Raw genomic sequence first — 27,435 nt, forward strand, 5'->3', positions numbered from 1 at the left:
TGTTATGAATGCGGCACATTGTTCCTATTTCTTTTTACGTATGACTCACTGTTAAAGCGGAGTTGTTTTGACCTAGATGATTTTAAAATGGTGAAACCATCCATCCCACGAACCTTTTTAATAGACAACAACCTACCACATATTGTTTGACTAATTTTATGAAGACAATGAACCCGCCCTAGTGACATTTCTAACAACCAATAAACTAGACCCCTACTGCTTTGATTATTTTAATTCTATCCTACCACTCATCATTTTATTTCATATACAATATTCAATATTTTAGTCTACGAAAATTACCCGCACTCCTAAACTCTACTATATAAAACAAACGTTTTTAATTTTTTTTTTTTTTTTTTAAATATACATACTGGAATCTACCACGGAAGTCTTTTATGAAAACAACCGAAGGCCTGGACTATTAACCATCTGAATGTGAAATAATATCCACCATTGAATGTTAACATGCATAAGTCGGTTGACTTCTTGCATTTTGTAAAATGGCACAGTAATCTATCAAAACCCATTTCCTGCTGAAAGTCATTTTGAGCATAAACGTTGGACAGATGCAGGAACATTTAAATAAAAATTATTCTTTTATTCAATTTCAATCAATTAAGTGGGGTTGGGGTTGGGAGAGTAATGTTCACTATCATGAAGTTGTCTGTATCAGTGCTACATTTTCAACAGGTGAATAGTTTACATTCTGACACAAAATGCACTAGTTACTTCAGAAACCAACAAATGACCATTTATACGAGCATTGTTCCAATAATTTAGTTTTAGATAGCTGTTACTCAAATGTGCGTGCTTGAGACATTATTATTCCTTATGCTAAAAATAGTTCGTCATGTATTGCTTTAAAATAGTTTTGCTCTGTGGTGCTCTTGCGTATCACCTTCTGCATACTATAAGTATTTTTTCCTAATTCGTACTAAAATGCTAATATTTGTAGCGTTTTCCAAAGAAAATGCATGTACCTACATATGTCTCTGCACGTGATTAATGTACATTAAATTTTCAGACATTATCACAAGAGAAAGATTCTGTAAATGCTTACATCAATATTAGATGCATTATTTAATCAGTTGCACTAAAACAACTGTTACATAGTATTCAGGCTAATTAAATCTTATTCTGACTCGAAATAGTTTGCATATAGTATCTCTCTTAATTACAGTTGTTGTTACTTTCTTTACAATGGATAGAAGCTTTAAGTATTCCTTCAACATCGCAATTTTTCTAATCTGTTTACTGCATGAACATATAAGAGATCGTTTAATCCAAGAATTCAGTGCGATTTATACTGCATAAAAAACTAATACTGGCTGACGAAACTTATAGGAAACCTTGGAACAAAAACGGAATATACAATCTTTATGTATTACCTTTATATTGGCAGACACCCTTATGTCACGTTAAGATGCAAACAGTCCTCTTTGGCACGACTTCAAGGATACATAATAATATAACTTGTATTTTAACAACATATTAGACACCTTCTAACTGAGAAGGAATACAAGCTTTTGATCATACTGATACAGTGAGAGAACGAGTTTTGAAACGTTCGGGTTTCTTGACTGTTCATTAACAAAAATACCAGAATATCGTTTTTGTAGACAAAACATTTCAAAAGTGCCTAGTAAAAATTGAGTTCGTTTTGTGAGATTTAATGTAGTGATTTGAAGAAATTCAATTTTTCTTTAAATAATATAAATGTCAATTTTAAATGTGGCTAACCGTATCCATAAAATAAGTACCAACAGTTTTCGCATCATTCAATATCAAAATTGAAGCAAACTTTTTGTTAATTTATGAAACGATCAAACTATTCAAAATACATTATCAATTTTATGATGCCTCTTGAGTTTTTAAATATTGATGAGCTTGAAAGAAGTTATCTGAACTGATTTTAAAAAATAGAAAACCAAATGAATGTGACTGCTATCAAGATGACCTCCTTGTTACTGATAATGTTTGCATACTTCTACGTTCCTTCAACATGTACTAGTACATTTGTACATACCATAATACAATAACACAATCGCTATCGGACGAACTACTTTGTTATAGTTATATTAATAACTCTCTCTCATCCGGGGAATTCCCATCATTTTTAAAAACTGCCATTGTAAAGTCTCTGCTGAAGAAATTAACACTCGACCATAACGATTAAAAAAAACTACCGCCCAGCTTCTAATCTCCCATTCATATAAAAAATCTTAGAAAAGGATGTTCTAACCCAGCTTATATCTCTTCTGAATTCAAACATCATTTTTAGCAATTTACAATTGCATGTCGCCCTTATCACAGCACTGAGACTACTCTTCTAAAAGTAGTTCATAACATTCTCTCTGCTTTGGATACCGAAAAGATTACAGTCCTCACCCTCCTTGATTTGTCTGCAGTATTTGACACAATAGACCATGATATATTACTTCACCGTCTCCAGCATGTATTTGGCATTCATGATACAGCCTTAGTGTGGTTCAAGTCCTGCTTGGTCAACCGGACACAAATTGTGTTTGCAAATGGAATACACTCCAGTCCAGTTAATCTATGCTGTGGTGTTCCACAAGGGTTTGCTCTTGGACCTGTTCTGTTCATTCTATACAATCATCCGCTCTTATGTGTCATAGATCATCATCCAGTGTCTCACCAATTGTACGCTGATGACACCCAAATATACAAATCTAGCCACCCAACTGAAGTTGATGCTACCATCCAAGGTGTAGAGAGGTACATTTCTGATGTGAAATCATGGATGACATGTAAGCTGTAGATGAATGATGATACAAATGAGGCCATTCTGATCACAGCACAAAGACTTTCTCATTCACATCCTTTACCTCAAACAATAAATATCAGCAACACCAACATTAAATTCACACAGTCAGTACGAAACCTAGGTGTTACTCTGGACAGTACTCTCACACTGCCCCAACACATCATAAACATATGCAAGGCTGCATATCTTGAGCTGAGACTCATCAGCTCCATCCGCAAATATCTTTCAGTTGATGCCACTAAAACGTTTGTGTGTTCATTAGTACTTTCAAGACTGGACTATTGTAATTCAATTATGTCTGGTTCATCTCAATATCTACTCCAGAAATTTCAAAAAGTTCAAAACACAGCTGCTCGGATGATACTTAGAGTACCACGATCAGATCACACCTCCCCCGCTGCTCTGTACCCTCCACTACTATCCATTCTTTCCAGAATCAAACAAAACTTTGTTCTCTGTGCTACGTTTCACTGACGGAATCCAGTCCAATATACCTATCCGACCTCATCCATGTGTATACACCAGCAAGATACCTACGCTCCTCTTCTGACAGTGGTATACTCATTATTCCTACTATGAAAACGAAGTCATATGGACTATGTTCTTTTGCATACCAGGGTCCAGCAACATGGAATGAATTGCGCACTGAACTTAGACACAAAGACACATTGATCCCGTTCAAGAGTACTCTTAGAACTCACTTATTTCGACTGCAAGAACAAACTTAAAGACCTAATAATATTTCCTATCTTAAATAGTTTCAGCATGTGTTTAATGTTTTCTAATTTCATGGTGGTTTTTTGTAATCATATCATTATATATGTTTTTTATCTTATAGGTGTTGTATAATGTTGTAAAACGCTTAGAGCTTCTAAATATTAGGCGCTATGCAAAGTCCTCATTATTTCTATTGTTATTTAATATAACAATATGCGTTATCCTACTAGTAAACTGGAGATATTTCCATTATTTTACATATTAGTAAAAATTCGATGATTGCTTATCATATAATTTAAATGTCAGTCCTGTAGAACATTGATTTCATCAAAATAAATCGAATGTGATTTACATTAATTATATAATAATATGATGCTCTGGCAATAATTTGGTTCAGCCACATAAACGAAACATAAAAAGCAAACGAAGAGACATTGCCGACAAGTTTTGAAAACAGCCAGGATGTTTGCGCGATAACAGATTTGATAAAAATGTAATGTTATATGAATTTAGGGTTAGGCGGATACTTTCTTGGATCCTTTTTCTTTTAGTAAAAATGATCTGAGAAACCTGAGGTAACCTATGAATCTCTGTTACACACGCCATCTACCAATTACACCACAATCATAAACCGCCATGCAAATGTTGTATAAACTGGGTAGTTAACTTTTCTATACGACAATAAATAGGTGTCTTACATGAGCATTCATTTTTGATGCGCAATTCATACAACGTGTTAAATATTTTTTTTTTTATGCCAAGCTCTACTTGCAGTGGCCTAATTATTATATCATTCAGTGAGTTTCATACGTATTATGTAAAATGAATATATATTAAATAATATACTCATTACATATTGACTTGACACATTTGTCGTTGGTCTTGTGCAACGTCGCAATGATGCAAACCATTTTTGTGATAAATGTTACGTGATAATAGTAATCGGAGTATTTTTTTCAGCAAATGCAATATTATTGCATAGTCATCGGTTTTGAGAGAATTTTGGTGTATTGAAGTTTTCATAGATTTGAAGAAATTTTTTTTTTGCAAGAATTTATGTAACACATGAGAAAGCGAGAAAATATAATTATAACTGAACATCAGGTATGTTTCTGTAAGAGTGCAGAAAGTTATGTTGTTTCTTTTAAATACATTAAATAAACAATTACCTTAAAACAGCATACTTTCTTTCCGAAAATCACATCCCGTCAGATGAATAAATACAGTTGATCCACATACTGTCCCTGTCACAAGGAATCAGTGAGGAATAAAATACATTCATTCCTTTACGATAAGTCTATTATTGTTATAAATGATATTATCACATAGCCGGTACACTTTACCTATAGTATGTGCAGTTTCATATTTTTGATATTATAACATGTCAACACATCACTTTATGTGATTCTGATTGGTCCAAATAAGCCCATGAAATTAGTGTGCAGTATCTTCGTTATCGATTGGCTGAGATCGTAGGAAAATCTTTTTTAACACCCGTCTTCCGGAAGTTTTTGAACATTTTTGGCCGCCATTTGTTGATTCGACTCGCGCTAGGGAATTGGGGAAAAATCGTATCGTCTGTTTCAATATGGTCAATTTACCAGTTTGTTTTGTCATGTATAACATATGATTACATGAAAAATGGCAAAAAACCCAAGACATGAAAAGAAATACGGCTATTTCTCAGAAGGGGTGGTATATCGGTAGCATGGAATCCACCCTATATATAAGCGTGGTTTAAATGCGAACTAACAGAAGTAAATAAACTCACCCTTGTTCACAGAAAAATGTAGACGTAAACCGGTCTCCCCAACTGATAGAACTTTATCCAACCATAAGTCCGATTCAAAAAGAGATTTGTTTATGTCTTCTGTACAGTCTAATGTTCCAAGCCAAAACTGCAAATATCCGGTCACAAATACATTGCAGTAAATATGTGTATTTCTGCATACAGTAATCTTTTCTTCACAAAAATGTCGCAACAATGTGATGTAGAATTTCATGGTAAATAGTGGCACTGGGTTGTGTAGGCCAACCCAAACCGGTACTGTACACTGCATAAAGCAATGTAACACCACACGTATTGGACATATTCTTAGATGTATTGTTTGCAAAAATGTATATTCTGCTTTTACTATTTTAACTGTTTAGGACTATTTTTTACGCACAACATATAAAGGTATAGCGTCTGTATGAATGAACCAAATTATTCATCCTTCTTCCTATCAAAATAATTACTACTGAAATAAAAAGAATCTCAAATGGGTAATGATTTAATATTACATTTATGAAACTCGTTAAATAATGTCCAGCTTTTGCTCGCCAAAGGTCGCAAAAGCTGGACATTATTCAACTCGTTTCATAAATTCAATATTAAATCATTACCCATTTGAGATCTTCTATTTCCATAAAGTTTAATGCTTCGTATTGTTCGTATTGTTCACAGTTCAAGAGCCAGTTATATGAATTTGATTTTAAGAATACTGCTCTATCCGTCGGCAAAGTATCAAGAAGCAAGTCGATATACCTGGTTAAAAAAGCCCTGATATTTAAATAAGCAAACAAACAACAAAGTCAACTGATAATCAAAGATGCAAATAAAAAGCTTCAATCACAGTTAGATACTAAGAAGATACCTATAATCTTTCTCACATAGCTTGCCAACAAGCATTTAGCTACTAAAATATTTCTTTTGAGCTGGCTCTTTTATAATGCAAAAAAGGCCAAACCTTAAAGTATGACCCCTAACCTGTGTCGGCGCGCTTCCCAAGTATTGGTTTAACCTCACGTGCCCTTGAGACATTTTCCGCGTCTCTGTCTCACAAATAAGATTTATACATCACCTCTTGACAGTAAACAATCTGCTCCAGCATGTATCAGCAATTCAGAAGCTAAAATATATTTCAAATTCCGAACTCCTTTTATGTTTATAGAGTGTAATTTTCAGCGTAAAATTGAAATTTGGGATCGTAATTTGTTTCGGTATTAGGAATTGACTCCACAACATTTAAGTTTTGGTCCAAAGGGGATTCTGGTAGAACTGCGGGTTCAATTAGAGGAATATAGGGTACTTTCAGTAAGAACATTTATACAAGAAGGCGACAATGCGGTATGTGCCATCTCTTCGTCTCTAGAAAATTACTTTTACAGTTCTGCAAATGCATACCGAAGGAATTATTTTGGCGCCGGATCTGGACCACTTTGGCTTGATGACCTTGGATGTAGTGGAACTGAAACACATCTTGATCAATGTCCCTTTACTAATGAGACAGAATTCTGCCAAAGTTATGGTACAGCTGCAGGTGTAGCTTGCGGAAGCGGTAAGAAATGCTATTATGTCGTTTTAGAAAAGACCTACATTGTACAATTTTGTTACGACTTTGTATATGCATAATTTAACAGGATGATATTACAGTATTGCATATAACATAGAGCAATATGTACACACATAAATCAGGCAAATGAATACACACCTAATATCAGTATGAAAAAAATAGCTGTTTTACATCTGTAACTCATTACTCTGATCGCACGCTCACAAATGAACTTAGTAACAATTTGTCAAAAGCCAGCATATATCACCAACTCCAAGAGACAACGATAAATTAATAATAGGATTTAGCTCGGATACAATCTAAGGTCTTTTCGTTTTGAAACAAATAACTTAGATAAAGAGATTGTTATGCGTATTATATTGTGTGTTATGGAGCTTTTATATGATTGAGGATAGAGTTTTGTGAGTATTTGCTTTGTGTCATGTTTGTAAGTTATACATAGCTTGTTTACCAATATTTGTTTTCAAGATCTAACGTTATTTATAAATTTAGACTGTTTTGGTAGCAAACATTAGGCCATCATCCTGGGGATTTTCATTAGTACTTTTGATTTTATATAAGGGTCTTGGGCCTGTAATTTGTAATTTCTCGATTAAATTCAGTCACCTAATTATTTACTGTTGTGCTCAGATATAATTTGAGAGGAAATATTTATTCAAATATACATTCGAAGTACAAAGTGCTTATTTCATTTTAGACAATATTAAAATTTGATAATTCTTTTAAATACATTCTGGCTTATATCGTTGTGATACATCAAGCCTCTTGGTAGATCAACTCATCCAAGAATACTGGTACAGCAGCATGTACAATGTTGGAATTCAATCGGAACACTGTACGTTTAGAATTGTGATCGAGCACCAAGGATGATTTTTAATTTAATAAAAAATACTGTCACTTTCTCTTAATGTTCACTTTTTAACTAGGAGAAATACATTTATGTGTTGGTTTTAATAAACATGTCGTTCTAGCCTCTTTCTTTTACTTAGGTTAAGACAATACAGTCTCAGCAGAAATTGGGGGCTTGTCCGGGATCACAATTTCGCTGAAACCTTTATGAGAATAATATAAATTCACGTTGTTTCGGAATTTTCGCTACCTCCGGTAAACATTTTTGATTTCAATGTATTTGAGAAATCTTTAGCAAAACTGGCACGCGTTTACATTATCGTCTAAAGTGGAGATATTTGTTGTAAAAATATCCATTAAGGGTTTTAGTCTATGAAAAAGGAAGAGTTGCTTCAGCTTCTATGCATTATGGTGTCTCTGAAACGAAAGCTTTTTTAACAAAGAAAGAGAAAAATAATATTTTGTTTTAGTATTTGCTGGAAAATACATGTTTGGATTCTATCGGTTTGGTTTCAGTAAGTCTGTATCTGGTTGTGATAGGAAATTGAAAGACTTATAGTTAAAATTCCAGATGGAAATATCATTAAAGAAGTTTCAGCTTCAGAAATAAATTATGGAAAGGCAGAGGGAGAAAGAGAGAGAGAGACAGATACAAAATTTCAATATTTGATGTCATTGGACATATTACGTTAGTACCAATTTTAGGAAAAAGAAGTTGATAAAAAATTTCTTGACTTTGAGAAACTTGCTGATAACTTGAAATGCACAATGGAGCATTCGGCTTAGTTATTATAAAATGTACTCACTGGAAAAGTTCGGGAGGTCTCCATTGTCAGTGCAATGAAGTTCTGTGTAATATAGTTAAAAAATTGATCTTGAAAGATTATGAGTTTGCACATAAGGCATATTTCAAAGGTGTGGGAATTGAACAAAAATACTGGATAAACAGATGTCGAATTTGCAATGGGAAAAGAAGATTTATTTGCTAGGTGGAGCTCAGCCAAGAAGGTTGATAAAGATTATGATAAACTCAGTTAACTTATATTAGGTGAAGATTTCAGTAATTGCATAGTGCTTTCAAGACCTATCTTGATGAGCAAATGGCCTAAATGTTGGATAATGCCGCTCAAACACCTGCTGATTATTTATAGACTCACTTAGTTTCATTTTTCATTAAGTATTTCTCGGCATTTTATTTAGCAAACATCATCTCTGTTTCATATTGCTCACAGTTAGTTCTCTTTTTACTGTTCGTTGTATGCATTCTAATCGAAGAGAGAAAGGATTCTATATTGTATTTCCCTTTTTTTCTCTCATCATCGGCATCTCTCTCTCTCTCTCTCTCTACACCTCTTTTCGTATTTCCCTCTGGTCTTTTCTCTCTCTCCCTGTGTATCAGCTTCTCCTTTTTCCCTCCCTGAATTAGCATTTCCATAATTTCCTTTTGAAGTTGGATCACTGTTAATGCCAGTTCCAGCTGATTTGTTTTAGCTGTAAAATCCATTTCATATTCTATCAAAACCAGATACAGACTTGCTTTAGTAAAGATTATTTCGCTTCAGAAGGGTCACTGGTAAGCTCATCCTATTTTAGAGACTATATACCTTATGGTACGATTTGTAACAAAGTTCTCACCATTAGATGACGTTGTGAATTCTTGCTGGTTTAATTAAATATTTTTTTAAATGTGTGAAGTTAAGTTATTTACTAGGATCAATGAAAATATCAATGTTTCTAAAAAAAAGGTCAGATCCCGGACGAGACACTTAATTATGTTACGACTCTATAAGTTAAAATATGCGACTGGAAGAAACTGAAACCTAAAACTTGAATAAATCAGACAGCAATTTATTTTCCTTTACTACACAATGATAATTCAAAGCATAATTACAATATTGTAAATTAAATTGCAGATAATCCTAAATGTCAAAAAGTCAAAAAGTTATCAATTGCAGAATGTTCCAAAAGAATTCAGCTAGTCGAGAGTATCGAGAAAATGATGTAATCAGACTGTCTTTGAATGAGTTCACAAAAATTGAAAGTAACATATCAATCCAAAAGTCAATTACCACTGTAGTAATTACAACTTATTTTTTAAATAAATAGTTTCTTTCGATTTACATATGTTGTCAACAACACAACTGTCAACTCACTCTGATTACAAATTGATTCCCAGAGACTGATTTAAAACAGGAATTAATTATTTGTTTATCAAATTCCTATTTATAGACATTTCAATTGACCTATCTCGTATTAGATGTGATGCACTCCAAATAAGAAACGTGGTCTAATTGTAAACAGGTCTGGCCATTAACTCAACTTACAATAAAAACATTCTGTTTACAAACATACATGATCTGAAATACAGCTTAAAATCATAGACAACAGTTAAGTACACAATGTAATTTAAATATGAATAGCAGCACGAAAACAAAAAAGCATTTCTGTAATCCGATGTGTATTTGTATTTTACATTAAATCATTCCGACATTTTCGCAGTCAGTTGCATACACCTTTCCCTCTGTCTAACGGATCAGAATCTACTTTTCAATGTTTATCAAAATAGGAGAAACAAGCAATGTAATAGTAGAATGGATCATAAGACGTGTTATTAACAAAGTAAGCAGGCACCTCTAATATGTTATGATCCAAATCGTCTATACAACCTACTTTCAGTATAATGAAATCAGGTTTCAGACAACATGCACGATTTCATTTAATTTCAGACGCAGTAGTTAAAAATGCTCGCCTTGTAGGTCGACGAGGCGCTCATGAGGGAAGAGTTGAAATTCTAGGTTCAGATGGAAAATGGGGAACTCTGGTTAGCATTGGTGGAAACACAGCCAACGTTATCTGCAGAATGTCTGGCTTTGACAAAGGGTAATTCAAAATTCATCGTCTTTATCTGTAAGACTACACAGAAAAAAATTTAAATGCGAATTCGCAAGTCATTAAATAAAATAAATATTATCCCTTAATCGAACCAGAACATGTGTGTTTTAAGATAACTTGTGCCCTGCTTCAACTTCCGAACTAGGACGAACTACGCAGAATAACATTATTAACTACTTACCCAAAAAGCTCTTTGCTTAGTGATGATTTATATACTGAATAAACATATCGCAACTGATGCAAATGTTTGAATAAGGATGAAGCATTTTGCAAATTTGGTTGACAGCAAATGCAATTATTTTTGGAGAGAGAGAGAGTACAGTACTGTCAGGGTTCTTTCTTAATTCCATATATTTTGATAACAATGCACGTGTTTCGCATGGGTTAAACAAAATTAAACACAATTAATATAATATGGTAAAACAGTTTACAAAGTTATTCTAAATATCTTCGGAACTATGTCATTAAATGTAAAAGTAAATTCTTAACATTTGTAACCTTAATAACAATTTGACTTAATACGTAACAAAGAAAGAAGGAAAACAAAATAAAAAACCTATCCACAAAAGAGTTCGGTAATATTCTCCACTGAGTGTTTATAGCTCAAGTTCACAAGGAAACTTTGTATGCGCACTAAAACCAACACTTAATTATGTATAATGAAATATGCCCGTATGAGTACGTCAAGGTTTGTTTACGGTTTGGATTTTGCGTGTTTGCTATATGCATTTAAAAGTAACAAAATAATTGTCATAATTTAGGTCATATTTTCTTTGGGGAGAAAGTTATAAGTAGTTTGTAATTTTAGTTAACGATGGAAAATCTAAGAAAATTTAAGACGAAACAGTTCGAACACCAACACGGCATTTACTAGGGCAAGAGAAACAATACCTGTATCCTGAATATATCAAATTAAATTCTCTGTGGTAACATCATGTGAAAAACGGTTCTTTTGCAAAGGAAGTGCTTGGCATCTTCTTATTACTTCCTGTACTACCAATATTATTTAGCTATTTTTAAACCACTGAAATATATCCATGTCGATAGCTAAATAATTAAATAATTATTTTAGGATACTTTGTAAACATTAAAGGTAATTATGCAGTTATCAAACATTAACATGAGAGTAAGTTCACAGTATTGTCCCCAACGCAAACATCAATCAAATTCTTAAATATCTAATTGGAAACTGTTCTAAAAATGCACGAAAAGCAATCACCAAGCAGTCACTTCCATTGCGTTTGCGACGTGATATAATATATCCGATAAGATAACAAATAATGCAGTAAACACACTTATCTCTTCAGCGCACACTCATATTTCCTGAATAAAAAATATTTATAAAACAGCATCGCATTAATTTCTATCACGAATCTGTGAATACGTCATGCGCAGCAGTGAATATTGACATAATCTCAGACTTAACAGAATAATTTATTTTTGATCAAGGATTAGGAATGTAGAATGTATATGAAAAATTTCCTGAAGGACAAGTGAATATGAAAACTTCTTGTAAAGCTTTGATTACGTAGTGACTTTACTCACCTTTTAAAACAACTATAAAAGTCCAGAACGTTCTATTTAAACTCGTAATATTAATTTCCTGAATAAGCTAAGTGAAACAGTAATGTATCCCTTTCGTAAAAACAGACCATGCTGGTCCGGCAAACATTTAGAGATTATCCGGAGACACTAGCACATTTATGACTCCCATGCGTTTGCAAAGGCGGTCATGAACGAATTACATACGCGGAACGTAATAAAAAGCAAGGACATACAGCTGTAAAGACAGACTTGTCTAATCTGCAATATCTTCATGTGAATGTTACTTTCCAAGAGTCCATCAGCTGGAATTACTTAAACGTCACCTAAAGACAACGCATTGATTGAATGGATTCTATATACTAAAACAAATGGAACGGTGGTGGGGTGGGATAATAGCTTTGATTTTACACCAGCTAGGGTACATCTGATGGATAACACGATTTATTGGACGAAATTGACTTTTAGCAAGAAAATATAATACAGTTAGTCTACTTCAATGAGATGTGTTATATTTTCAATTTATTTTTTAAACTAACTGGTTTAATTTCATTGGAATATATTTTCTCCAAACCCATATATCCATTCATCCGTGCACCATACCGAAAACATTAATCTCGTATTAGTTTGCATCAATGTGCATGCCAGTATATACAATACATCAAACTCTGTGAAGTAAGTTTATGTATTTATTCCAATGTTGTGTCTCATTAAACTTATCATGGAGAAAGATTATCTATTTCCCGAGGAAATATTAATGAAGAACAGTTTTCATAATTGCTCCCTCAGGGACACTGGTGACGGTCCAGCTTGAAGCAGTAATAATGCATGCATAAAACATTCGGTGTAACAGTAATAATGCATTGATCAAAAGGAATTCTAAACACATAATTCTCTATACATGTCTGGGTGGAGCAGTAAATTATGACTTCTGTATAAATTTGTCTTTTGATGACACTCTGTGCAGACGTAATGTAAAGGTTGTATCCAAACATTCATCAAACTAGCTTTTCTTAAGAGAACAAGTGAGTAAGAGTATATCAAAACTATGTGAAATCCAAAATATTTCCTAAGGAACCCTGTGAACATTCATTTAAACATCAACTATTGCCATTATTATTCAGTTATGTATCCACAATCTGGAGTAATATTATTAGAAAATGTTTCGTAATTAAGTCCAGTTTCGTAAAGCGTTCCCTGGATTAATGGAATATAAATAATTACACAACAAATAGCTATACAGTAATTAAAATCAACTATATAAAAGAAATATTGAGGCTATGTAATGAAAAATATAAAAAATACTTTCTGATGAGCCTACATGAAAACTTCCTGTAGACATTCTGCAAAAGAAAGGCGAATTGTTATTACAGATCGGTAATGAAGTAGGGTATATCAAATTGTTCCCTGATAAAATTCAGCGTGAAACAAGTAGAGCTTTAAGTCGTCAGAAACACTTTCATTTGTGTGCGCACACTTCATCCTCACCCACATCGTACTGGATTCATCCAAGATTCGAAACTTGTATTGTCAGTTACATATCCTAGTGCAACGTGATGCCGATATGAATACCACCCCTCAGTTTGTTTAGACGGAGTTAGAGTTACAAATAAAACAGTGACATACACATAGAAAGACGAAAAACTTGGCATATTTCTGCACAAACACATGGACGGATTTAGCAGCAATTATGACCAATGCATGATTCTTTTAACAAATATGATCAATGTGTTGTTCATCAGCAATTATGAAGGTGCATTATATTTGTGACACATACAATAACATTGAATGTTTAGGTAGAAAACCTAATATATATTCAATCAACCTATAAGATGGTGGTATCTTGTGGCATTTTGAAGATGATCACAAATACTTCCGATCCTGCATGGTTGAGGACTGATTTCGTGTAGTTCAGTTCCCCCACCCGCTGAATCATTCCTTGGCAACCTGACAACCCATTACACAGCTGACCCTTTAACCAGCGTCACCATGCCAAAATCGACTACTGTATCCGGTTCAAACAACCCCACGGAGATCTACGACTCCCCGTAGCAGTGAAAAGCACAATAGTTGAACCCTGTAATGCGCGAGACACATCTAAGTGTGAACATAGTGATATAAACTACGCATTCATGCAAATGGGCTGACCTCATTACACAGCAAGCTCTGCTTTTGTACAAGATTTTTAATACTCACATTCCTACGTGAATCTGTCCTCGATAATAACAATCGCACTGGATTATAAAACAGGCACCTGTCTCGTCGTTTAATGCGTGCAACATGTAACTGGATTCAACTCGACTGTTAAAAAACAAATTGTCTTAACAGAAACATACTATAACATATCTGACATCATTCACATCCATATACAGTTTAGCTAGTTTTAGGCTGAAAAGTTATATAGTAATTTAATTAAGGACATATTAAACTTTTCCTGAGATTTATGGAGAATGACAACTCCATAATACTAATACAAATTTCAAAATGGCACACATTAAATGAGTACTTAATTTTGTTTAATTAAATAAATATATTACATATACCCTGCTGATGGGAATACTTGAATAACATTGAAAGGCCTTTGCAAAATAATGCGTGATGGAACAAACAAGTGTGGAAATTTGGATTCTGTTTAGAGCGCCTTATAGAGCAAGGGATATACTTAAATTTCTTAATTGGGCATCTTTCTGAATAGATCGAGTTATCTGTATACGTTATAGAAGTGTGTAAAGTCAATCACCCACTTCGTCCAGGATTTGAACACGTTTCAGCGAGATAGGAGAAATCAATGAGGTTCAAAGATTTGTCATACTAAACCAGCCTACAAGCATTAAACAAAACGCGCGCGTGCGTGTGTGTGTGTAATACTGAGTGGATTATGTAATAAATAGAGACAAGTAATGAAAGCGATAAATGTAAACTATCCTACTTTACTATACTTCGGACCCATTAACTAGACAGCAGTTAATCAGTTTATCAACACGGGTTCTTCTGTAATCGTCGTAAATACACGCAAACGATAGTAATAACCGCAAATTTAAATTTTAAATGACAACGACTGACAGAGCTAATTAGGAACAAACTATAGCAATTAAGTCGGGCTGGCTTTAACTGCTGATATGTTGGATATTTAATTTTAATCAATTTAATCATCTCTTCTGGAGTTGAATGTGGAATGGATGAACCACAGTACATTTAAATTAATGTTAACTGGTGAACTGCATAACAATAATTACTGCACCTCAAATAATTCATAAAAATACCCCTCCTCCAAAACCAAATATTTACAATCCGGCATGATGGATTTAATGGAAAGTAATTTTGCAAATGATGCACACACAGAGAGAGAGAGAGAGAGAGAGAGAGAGAGAGAGAGAGAGAGAGAGGAGAGAAGAGAAGAGAGTACATAATTGCATCTATACTTGAGTGATGGGACTGTTTAAAGGCTCATCTTAGTCACTATGAAAATAATAGTTAAGCTGGTAGTGTTAAGACACAATCATAATCTTTGAATTTTTTACCTCTTTATCAGTAGCATATTTTCTCCTGTCAAGGGTAAATTAGTTATAATACAGAAGTTTGGTCATGATAGAGAACGCATTTATTGTGTGGATTCTATAAAGAAAAGAAAAACTAAAAGGTGGTGCGGTGGGATAATAGCTTTGATTTTAAGCCAGCTAGTGTAACATTGATGTATATGTATATGTATATATATATATATATATATATATATATATATAATCAGATATTTTATCCCTTAGGTTTGACAATAATCAGAAAATTAAAAGAATGTGAAAAATTGAAAGACAAGGAACGCTATATATGTCCATCTCAGGTGGCTATAATAATTATAATAGCCTATATTATGTAATTTTCCACATGTTATACATGTCCCTGATGATAATAATTTTTGATGATAATGTTGCTGCTGCCGTTATTATAATACGCGGTTGTCCTGATTGTGATCTATATTTAACTATTTAGCATAACTAGTTATATTATTATGTAAACAAATTACAGAGGGCAACATTTTCAGAGTGCTAAAATTTCTGGCTATCGCTTATTCCGTGAGAGAACTGCATACTACTCATCCCCCACCCCCTTCCTCTGAGATTGATCACGTTCCAGCGGTTAAGATCCAGATACTTATTTAAAATACAGTACATATCAATCATTTTGTCTAATCACTCGTGAATGTTTGTGACCATTTAAAAAGTACTTCTGCTTTAGGCTGTGACAATATGAATGCGAATCTTCGTAATATTTAACGCGCTCATGCGAAATGGTTATATCAAGGCGGAGTAGCAGTGTTTTATTTCCAGCCAGAACTATTCCCTCAGGGTACTAGTCAGCATAACAAACTTTCGTCTGCGTGTAGAGAAGCTTTGATCCAGCTCTTAAATTATGTTGACGTATCGATATTCAAGGCAATTTATTAGTGAGCAGCAGTCTGGTGATACGTCAATTTGCTAATACTTCCTTAAAGGATAATGAGATACTATTTAATGCAGAAAATTGGATCATCATCCATCGCTTACAAGATGGATACCATGGGGTTTAGCAGAGTTCTTCTGTGCAGTCCCCATATCTGCGTCTCCATAATGGCGTACAGAGAGTTGTTGCGATTGGTAATAATAACATTCGCTGAACGCAGTTAGAGAAAACCTGTTACCGTGGTGGCGACTTCGCATATCACATGCGTGGTTATATAGTTTTAGTAAAAGAGTTTGGACTATCCTTAGATATGGAGTAGTTTTGTTTGGTATCTTCAACGTTCTCGACATTGGTCGTGAGTAGTTGTAATTATTCATTGGGAGGGCTTTTACAGTTGATTGCTAATAATATCATTTTAAAGCACGCCCTCTTTACATATAAAGTCTTTAATATTGAGATGTGTCATTGATATGAGATTCAGCTCGATTCGCAGTATTCGTTCGGCTGATGTTGTTAATCATTATGTGAAGGAGCGGAAAACTAGACTTAACCATAAAGCTTATGCATGTAATCAAAGCACACACTGGTTGACTTTTCTTAATGTGACGCTGATTATATCTGTGTCACATGTATCCACTTTTGTACTGCGCGAGCATCGAAAGCGTCAACAAACCTAGATCTAATGACTAAGGTGGCAGGGTCCAGTTTCGCAAATTTCTTAACGTAAGGCTATGATGTGACCTTTTCAGCTATTATTGTTTACTATTTATAGATGTGGATATATTTGTGAACTTGGTGTTTCTGGCTTGTGTTGTTTTGAAATTGATGACAGGCATGTACACCTTCCATAGTTGTTCTGCAGTATGTCGATAGTGAAATACCAATAGTCGGCTAAGAAGAAGAGCTAGCCTCCCAGAGCAGTAGACATGTGGTTTCAAGGCAAGTAGAATATCTCAAAAACGGCTTGGATGACAGCTATTCTGAATTGATCAAGCTATTTAGTAGACAATGTTTTGCAAAATTTTCATCCAGTGAAAGGGCATGCGTTTGCACTGTGAGCACCACATACTGTCAAAAATGGCCGTCGGATGTGAAAAGTGCATGTATAAAATAGGGGTTGAGGTGCATAAACTTCTTCTTGATATGAACTGCCATTGACTTCTCTGGTCAAGTGGATAATATTCTTATGCTTTGTTTTAATATAGGTATCTAAAAGTATGGACCTTTTTGACCTCACTTGTGTATTTGATTTTTTTTAATGATTTTTTATATTAGGTCTCTTAGTGCGGCATTAAATTTGTACATAAAAACTGGCCCCTGCCCCCTAAGTGCCCGCCACCAACCTACGCAATTGTCAACATATTTGTTAATGGAGAGTTGTCTGTTTCAAATGCACTAAGAGTCGTGAGTCAGTGATTCTACTTATAATTATATTCGAGCTCCAAGATTGAAAAGGCAGTATTATATCGTTGCAAACTGGGATTCAATCGAGACAAAAGAATTGATACATATAGAACATCGACGAATAATGCATATGTACCTACGGCCTGTAATGTAAGGTATATACAAAAAGTGTTGAGAAACAAGTTGTTTAATGTGTATGCTACGTAAGGTCATCCAGCATGGTAATTACTCTTGATCAAATAAGATCAAAAGTTTCATCTCCTTAATTGATAGATCTAGGTTTCCACATGTTTCATTTAATACCATGTCATTTGGAATCTGAATGCATCATTCCATTCTGTTCTTCAGACCATTTTATTCAATACCAAATCATTTGGAATCTTAATTCCTCATTTCATTTGTTGGGTTAAATCATTTAATTTAAGACTACATGGTTTTATTTAATAACACGTCCGTTGGAAACATATTTCAAAATTCCGTTTTTTTTTCTTTAAATCGTTTCATTTAATACAACGTCATTTGGAATCTGAATTTATCGTTTCATTTATTTGGATATATCATTTAATTTCATGCTGTGTAAATTCAATTAATAACACGTCATTTGGAACCAGAATTCATCATTGCGTTTTGTTGTTTAAAACATTTAATTTCATACTAAGTCATTTCATTGAACACCACGTCATTTGGAATCTGAATTAATCATTTCATGTGTTGGATTAAATCATTTTATTCCATACTACATCATTTAATTTAACACCACGTTATTTGGAATCTAAATTCATCATTCCATTTATGTTCTTTAAATGCAACACATCATTTAGAATCTTGATTTATCATTTCATTTGCTCGGTTAAATCATCTGATTACATAACACATCATTTGAACAACGTAATTTTTTGCAGTGACTGGTGCCCATACATTTGGCTAAGGCTATAAACTGTTTTGTTTCAGCTATGAGAGAACATTTGCTGCCTTGTTTGACGTTGGTCCTGATCCGACATATAAATTTGACAATGATGGATGCACAGGACGTGAGACAAACATTTCGGAGTGTTTTGATTCCAGCTCCGTTATTAATTTCTGGGCCCACGGCACTGATGTTGGTATCAGCTGCCACACAGGTAAGGCTAAAAGCTTGATTTAGGAAACATAAATGCTATCAAATCAAAACAGTTATGCTGGTTATGCATATTGAATATTCATACATACATAAGCGTATGTATGTATGTATGTATGTATGTATGTATGTATGTATGTATGTTGTTGAGATAGGTTTTAACACCATTTTTAGCACAAGATAATCTATAGGAAAGAATCAAAGGCCCTCGAGAATATATCCGATATCGATTATCTCATCGAGTGAAATCAAACATATCTAGAGGAATCGTACCACATTCTTCATCCAAAGCTAACTGCTAACTCTTTAACAGAAAAGTTTGTTGAGATACATCAGCTGAAGCACAGTCTATGTTTAATCTATCCTGCGAGCGTAAATTTATCAAAGAGATCGTGTTACCTATGTAAATGTGGACGATTTAGTTGCTGCAAGAGTTATTGCAAGACGACGAAATAAACAGCTGAAGGAACTTGTAAACGAGAAGAAATTTGGATTCCCAGTGTGACCATTTTAGAGCCAAAACAATTACTGTTCAATAACTATTTCTCTTACAGTTGTTATTATATTGATTTCTTTACTCATTTACGCCATTGAACATTTATCGCCCAATGAAACCGTCATTGTGTGATTTGTTAGCGGAAGCTGTCTAGCTAGGTCAACAGAGAGCTGCTTTCGTCCGCGATTATTGTGGCATCATCCGTGGCTTTAGAATACAGCTTAGTAATACTACACAGACTAATTTTTTTCTGCGGTAATCATTTTAAAACGGCGAACTATTTTCGTATGGAGCCTCGTATATCGCCACTAGCGATACGGCATCAAAAGCTATCCTAGCGTGGGCTCCTTTGACCGTCATCGAGGTAGCTATTCCAATCACAGCAAGTCCCACTTGCGACGTCATTGATTACTCTTACACTTTTGTATTGATGCAGTATACCCTGGGGTTTACTGACCCTGGCAGGCAATGGTGCCTCTACGTCGTTGATTTTATTACGTCGATACTGTTGAAGGTCCATTCTATTTTAATGCTGTCACTTTAGTTACTGACCCATAAGTGTTGTTATGTTCAGTTTTACCAAGAGTCCATTGGACTCAACCGTGGTGTATTTGACCCAGGGGAAGAGACGGGGGCGTTGGACACTGACTATGAATTTTGTCTCACTGTGTAATGACACTAGGTAAATGCCGTCACCAATATGCTTAGGTAAAGAAGTAAAAGAACTGCTTTTGTGTTAGTAAACTAAACGTACCGCCCAAGAAGAAACTAAGCGTGGGAGTCGCTGATCAAAGTTTGTTTTTAGATTATTAATTATTTTAATGGCCGGTTGTATGCCGCCGCTTATATGGTTCAATGATTATTTTTATAGTCAGATCAAGCCGTGTCTCCAGCACATCTGATTGATTAGTCAGTGGGATGCAACTAATCAAATCACAAAATGTATTAGGATAACCACCTGGGTTGGCATACATGTAACCATATATGTGTTCAATGTGGGTTCTCCCTTTGCTTTTACAAATTTGTTTTAAACACGGGAGAGGGGAGTTCACCAACTTCATCCCAAAGATTTTTTTATTTCAGAATTGGTTATGACCTAGACCAGATTTTAATGATTTAATGTTATCCAGCGCCGATGTCGTCTCCAGTGTTTTCAATGCGATTAGTGTCGAGACAACAAAAGCAGGCTGGTCATTACTGGTCTTTCTTCATGAACAGCACCAAATCTGTGTAAAATCGTGTCTATGCGCATCTTCACGATATTTAGCTCATTTTATATTGATTTAATGCTCTCCAGCGCGGTTAATTTCGTGGCAATATTGACAAGTTTCACTGGAATTTCATTTGGGGTTCCAAACAATCATCGAGGGCTTTAGAGTCGTTCGATAGTTTTTAGCAATATAAATACCTTTGCATGCTCATCATGATCATCATCAAGCATTGATATATTGCTGTCACGTCATCGACGTATTTGTTTGTTTCCACGTCGACGTCTTCATCAGGCGCGCATCCGGCTTGTGCAAATCGGCTGTTCAGTTTATCTCTGACGATCATGCGGGATACCACATAATAGCTGATTTTACTATTTTAACTAATTCCAACAAGATTACCCGTAGTCGACCCTGCTACCTGCTACTCTGGTGATAATATCAGTCACTTTGACACAGCTGCTTTTCACTTGACCTAACTGACTCTGGAACACGGCAGGTTCATATCGGTCGACCCCCAGTAAGGTCCGGTTATGCTGTTTAATAATCCTTAGTAGCAAATTTAGATGTGTCCACGGCACACGTCCCATGACCCGGGGAAAGCTTGGTCGTCCACACACACACACACACACACACACACACACACATATATATATATATATATATATATATATATATATATATATATATATATATATATATATATATATATATATATCTGCCATCAATATCTATTACAGCAACCTTAATTGCCAGTGCCTAGGTGTTGCCCTATTGTATATCTATCTACCGCAGTCACGGGGTTAAACGCATGAAGCGCCACAATGGCTTCTAGTTTTCAAATAGGCGAGTCGTCGCGGTTTGCGTGGACAATTTTGATGTCCACGTGGCTTAACGTTGCTGGGCATTTATGACTTGTGCGACATAATTTATACATTCTCACGCGGTGTCATCCCATATGGATGAAAATAAAAATCAGCTCGTGGATCAATACAGTATGCGACCAATGACCCAGTAAATACCAGCGCGATCAAAGGAATAAAAGCTGTTTATTTCTCTTTCATGTAGAAGTGGAGATTCTGGTAATTCATCGCTCATAAAACGTCCCTGAAATATGTTTTTCTTTGCGCCATATCAAATAAATCAAAATTCGACATCGTTACATTTCATTAACGGTGCCTTTTATATTCTTTTTAATCTCAGCCCTGACCCATCACCCTTTGGCGGCTGTGAACTATTCATCACCTCTCTGTGACCTTTATCAGTTCCATTACGGCAGCAGTTTCAACGGCATCAAGGTCTTCGGCCTTTGAAACTGCAGATGCTGCAGCGGCGATCAACCATGGTATGGTAGCGAGAAGTGGGAATATACCATCGCTTTTGGCTACATCAGCAATTACAAGGTCTGGTAGTGTTGCTTACACTCAACGTTTTGCTGCTCGCGCTTCATTGAAATAGATCATATGTCGCTCGTCAGCGCAAGACGATTTTGTCCACCAACCAGTTGTAATATGTATACTTGTAGTGTTGCTCCACAGTTGTTTCTGGGAGCCGATCGCAGTTTTTTTTATCTGGCTCTGTATAGCATTCACGTCACTGTGTGGATTTTATTGTAATGCGTATGCGTATGATAACTTGCTCTACATGTTTTCCAAAGGCGTCAGCGGCTTTCATTCGTCCACCAACCCTATCAACAAGTAGTGTTTTGTCCGACAATATCTCAAAGATTAATGCGTAATTGGAGATAACAGCTGATTTATTCAGGAGAGTTCGAAAATGTATGTCAGCCACGGACTATCTAAATCAATCTAGACGTTCCAGTGAAAAATAATAAAAGTAAAATCTCGCTGAGATATATGACGTCTTGTGTTAGCATTCTTAACTTTCCCCATAAAGAACATCAGGCAAAGACACATCGCTAGTGCGATATGATTGTTTCAAAAATAAAGCTGTATTTCTTGGATGGTTTCTGATGCCCATTTAATCGCAACGACCCTTTACTGACATCAGCTAGGTCAAACGCCATTGTATTTCTGGTTTGATTATCTACACGTGTAACGTCCTGAAAGAATACACATCTGGGATCTGCAATTCGTTGCTGATATGCAATTTTTCATGTAAATTGTCCTGTTACTAACTTCGAACAGCGTCTGTGGTCATGGTTAAACATGACAGTGTTGATTTGCCACCCAGTATAAAACTAAGTAATCGCTGTCCTTCAGTGAGTGACGTAGCTAACACTGGCATCGACGTCGTTGATTTTGACAATATAACCTGTCCAGCATCGACTGCAGCGTCATACCAGACTGCATCGTTTTCGATACCAAATCGTGTGAGCACATTTGTGTGTTTCGTTCCAAATATAACTCGTCTGACATTTATGCAAAATTCCTAGATGTGTGACAGTGGAATTGCACATGAACACTTTTCATCAGAGTTAGCGATTCCTAAATTATAATGTTCATTCATCGAAGCCACTATATCTGCCACCCAATTCATTTACCTATATCAATGGTCAGGCCGATCAACAATGTCTTCGGCAAACATCAGTGACGGTCAATGGTTGCATCTTTCTAATTCAAGAATTGTCTTTTGTAACGTAAACATGCTCAACACACTCTTCTATTTCTTAACCTTCAGAGATACCTCGTGCGCTATTGAATAACGCCATTAATCGTTGTTGACAAAGCCAATTCGATCAACAGGTCCATAATCTGTTCCATCAGCTTTTACAAGTTTACCCTCGCCTTCGATAAATGCCTCGAAGAAATACATATTTGTATGCTGCGCCTGTTATTCTATTTGGAACATGACTATAATAAGAATGGTAACAATACTCGAGCATGGATATATCTTTAAGTATTGGTGTGTCTCTTTGAAAAGTGAGCTGTCCACAACAAGATACGCGGTTATTTTGCTGGACAGTTTACAGTCTGGCAATACACTGCTACTCACCAAATTATGTAGTCTTCATGCTCAGGCGGCATTGATTGTTTTATTGACCTAAGCTGACATACCTACGCTACTTGGCAGTAGCAGCACCGTTGCCGACCGAACCCAACTAGTGGTCCGTGCTGGGTTCCGAGGTGTGAACACCTGAGTTCCAGAACTAACAACCCCTGGAAACTAATCTAGATAATCCATCTTTTATCGCAGAGAAACTTATAATCAGCTGGCTCACATAAAGATTATGTTCGTCCGCAGCAACTTTCTTGCCGCTATATCTTTTAGAATCCCAATGGTTTTCTCATAAACTTTTGTGGCCAATGAAATTCCATTCTTGCGAGCCACTGGGTCAGTTCTGCTAAATAACACATTAACAAAATTGCCAATCCTATCACAGTAATAAACTCGATGCACAGGCAATTCTTACCGGCGAAGCCGCCTGTGGTTTATGATCGTCATTGTTTATTTAATCAACAGGCTATAAATAGTGAGGTAGCTCAAGCGATGAAATCGCTGCTCGATTAATCAATTACTCCGCCGTGTCATTACGCAAAAACTAACAGTAAGTGTTTCTCTACGCAAGTCAAGCAAATGTTCATTTTGATATATCACATTGTAAATCTCATACGGTAAAGAATATTGCGGTGACATTGCAAAAAACACCGGATGCGTGGGTGCACTCGTGATTAAGTCTCCCGGAGACACTTTCTGGGAAATTCTATATAGTATATATCTCTGGAGCGCACCACCGCTCCGCGCGCTACTGCATTCAGTGCTCTCATAACTGCCATTAACAGCATCGCATGAAAGATTTACAACGATCATCATCGTCATGTTAACGGAGACAGGAGCAACATGACGATTATCACCGTCTGGAGAATTATCTGCAGTTTGGTCCCAAAGTCGCTCGGCCCGGGCCAGTTTGCTGGCAACTCAAAAACTGTTCTGATTGATGATGATCTTGAGTCGACTCGGTATCAAGCAGTTGATATGTCACTTTCTGAGCTTAGACTTTGCTCGTAAACGGTAATTGCAAATATAGAATTTTTTGTGCTTTTGAAATTAAGCATTTATTGCTTCAATTTCGTAAACACCACATTCCAGTCTGATGCAGCGGTTACATCGTCCCCGCTAGTGCTTGGATCTTTTGAATCCAGTCATGAAAACACAAGTAAATTAGTAGTTTATTAACCACCGAATGGCACCGATTAAATATTAGTAGAATTGTCATACACTCGCAGTTGCACCTGGGCAATTCGGGTGCACGTCCGTTCGGTTCATTAATTGGGAAATATCACTCTACTTAAAGCCCAATGAGACTACCGTGGTGACTGAAACTGGGTATTCTGATTGGGGTATCTTCTATACCGTGGTGACTGAAACTGGGTATTCTGATTGGGGTATCTTCTATATCTCTCGTAAATTTGATCCATCCCGGATCATCGTGTGTCACTTGCCTTTCGCCGGTAGGACCTCGAAATACAAATTTGTACCAATCTTTGAGCGATTTAGGTGTTTTTTCTCTTTAATAAACACTGACTTCTGCAGTCATACGTGTTCCTGGAATACTCAAAGTCACACAAATTTTCTAATTTACGGATCGTGTCTCGGCTAAATTTATTCTAGAACCAATTTCTTCTGGAACATCTACAAATTGCTGCTATTTTTTTCTAATATATTTTCTTATACTTGCTCAGATGTATTGGTAGAATATCTGTCAACATACTGTCAATCACACGAAACTGTCTTATCAGATCCTCCATATCATACTTAACTCCTCTCGGATTTTACCTTACTTGATCAAGCAGTTAGTTGCAAGTACGTAATGCAGTTTTACAATTGGATTGTTTTGTTTCGAAACGTTCAATCTTTAATCAGCAGCTGTTAAAATTACATAGATTCCTGAAATTATTAGCAGAAACGGATATAATGTTCCTCAGTCTGACGCGATATCCCACTCCTGTCTTACTAACAGGTAGATATAATATCTTTAAAAATTCTTTCATAATAACGAGAAGATCTTCTAACACAATACGATTTTTTTATGATAGCAGTTGTAGCACGCAATTAGCTCATTCCAATCTTTTGCTGGATGGTCATGTGAAATATGATTGAAATCGATAACTTGCCATTTCATTATTATTCTGTTTCAATAATATTTACTTTTTGCTGTAGCTTCCTCAACTAAAACTCTAAAATTATTGTTATTAGGATCTGACGGAAACTCGCGATATCTAACTGATGTTGTCTCTCTTAATTGCTCTTCCACATATTCACTTAAAAAATTTCTTGATTGTTTGTTAAGAACCACCTTATGAATACTTTATAGAGAGATAACATATTCCAACATATCAATCGATTCTACCATTCTACTGCTGCCTTAATAATCTTAGGTGGAGTTTCTCCAAGAACTAGATAGTGGCGCACTATTGAGTATGCTACAACAAACTGAAATCTGCGTTAGGCAACACTAGTAATCTTTATTGTTTCGTCTATTAAAGTTTTAAACTTTTTTTTGGTGTGGATTTGCCAGAACATTTTTGTATTGTTTTTGAATATCTTTGAATATGGATATGTTAGTTCGAGTTCCTCTTTTATTGTATATGTTTTTGTCGCCTTAGGTAGTAAGAGTCCGTATATATCAACGATATAATTGACATAATCTTTTACAGCTTCTTCATACTTGTCGATATACTCTACAGCTTTTTTAATAGCCCCAGATGGAAATATGCTTTTGAAATGATGAATAAGTAGAAGGTAAGCATTAGCCAAATTATTTTTAAATATCATCTCCTTTTGTTAATACGCCGTTCAAGTTAAAGAGTTTTGCTTTCTTTTCTTTCATTTTTGTGTATTCCAGTTTTGTTAACATTTTCCTAGCTTCTGAACGATATTGATTCAGCCTTGTCTTTCTGAGACTCTCTCCTGCTAAATCAATTTCAAGAGGCCAAGTGATTTTTTTTCTTTACTTTACCGTAATCAAAATCTTTATAAAAATTATTCGTTTCTTTCAGCTGTTACTGGTACTTCGATTTTTTTCTATCGCGTGTAATGCATTATAAACTTCAGCGTGAGCATAAGAAAACGTTGCGTCAGATGACACAGTTATAAAATAAAGCTGTTGTTAATGCTTCAGCATCAGGTGTTTCACCATTTACTGCAAGAAGAGTTTCAAAATCATAATAATTTAGTCCGAGTTGTCTGTACAATCGTAGTTTAGCAAAATGCTCACTAATTTTAGCATTTTTACTTAACACAAACTTTGTTTTATTAAGTGCGTCTGTGCATTCCATATCTTTTTTTGTTGAGCATATTTTGTTTTGTCAGCAAAATTCATCTTTTTACGCCTTTGACACGATAAATCGTCAGAACGTTATCACGACTAAATTCACGTATAGTGTTTATGAAGAAGATATTTGTTTCGTTCCTTATTTCAGCTTTAGCTTTATTCGAACAGTACATAAAAATACGTCATACCGATCTAACATTTCGCTCATCTGCTCAGCCCTCATTGCACAAACCGACTGATAACTTAACCAGATTTCAGAATAATTGTCATATCTGTCGTGTTTTAGAGTGTGCAGATCAGCAACTGCTTGTGCCTGAACTGGTGGAAACGTTACTCTTTCCGGAACTCTATATCCGATATAAGATTAAAAACATCATAAAATTCTTTGCCAACGTCAGCTGTATCGCTCATCTTTATT

General features: G+C 35.3%; 1 protein-coding gene across 1 annotated transcript in view; it reads left to right on the top strand.

Annotated features, from left to right (window-relative positions):
- The first annotated feature begins 6,657 nt into the window (after positions 1–6,657).
- The window catches only part of LOC149797354 (scavenger receptor cysteine-rich domain-containing protein DMBT1-like), a 147,087-nt gene continuing 126,309 nt past the window's right edge, over positions 6,658–27,435 (top strand). Inside the window, exons 1-3 of the mRNA XM_089962114.1 lie at positions 6,658–6,825; positions 10,416–10,569; positions 18,913–19,082. Coding sequence (XP_089818240.1) covers positions 10,550–10,569; positions 18,913–19,082 — 190 coding nt within the window. The 5' untranslated portion in view covers positions 6,658–6,825; positions 10,416–10,549. The remainder of the gene's footprint in view (positions 6,826–10,415; positions 10,570–18,912; positions 19,083–27,435) is intronic.

The sequence above is a fragment of the Sinohyriopsis cumingii genome, chromosome 6 (assembly GCF_028554795.1).
Source record: "Sinohyriopsis cumingii isolate HCF-2022 chromosome 6, ASM2855479v2, whole genome shotgun sequence".
Lineage (NCBI taxonomy): Eukaryota > Metazoa > Mollusca > Bivalvia > Unionida > Unionidae > Sinohyriopsis > Sinohyriopsis cumingii.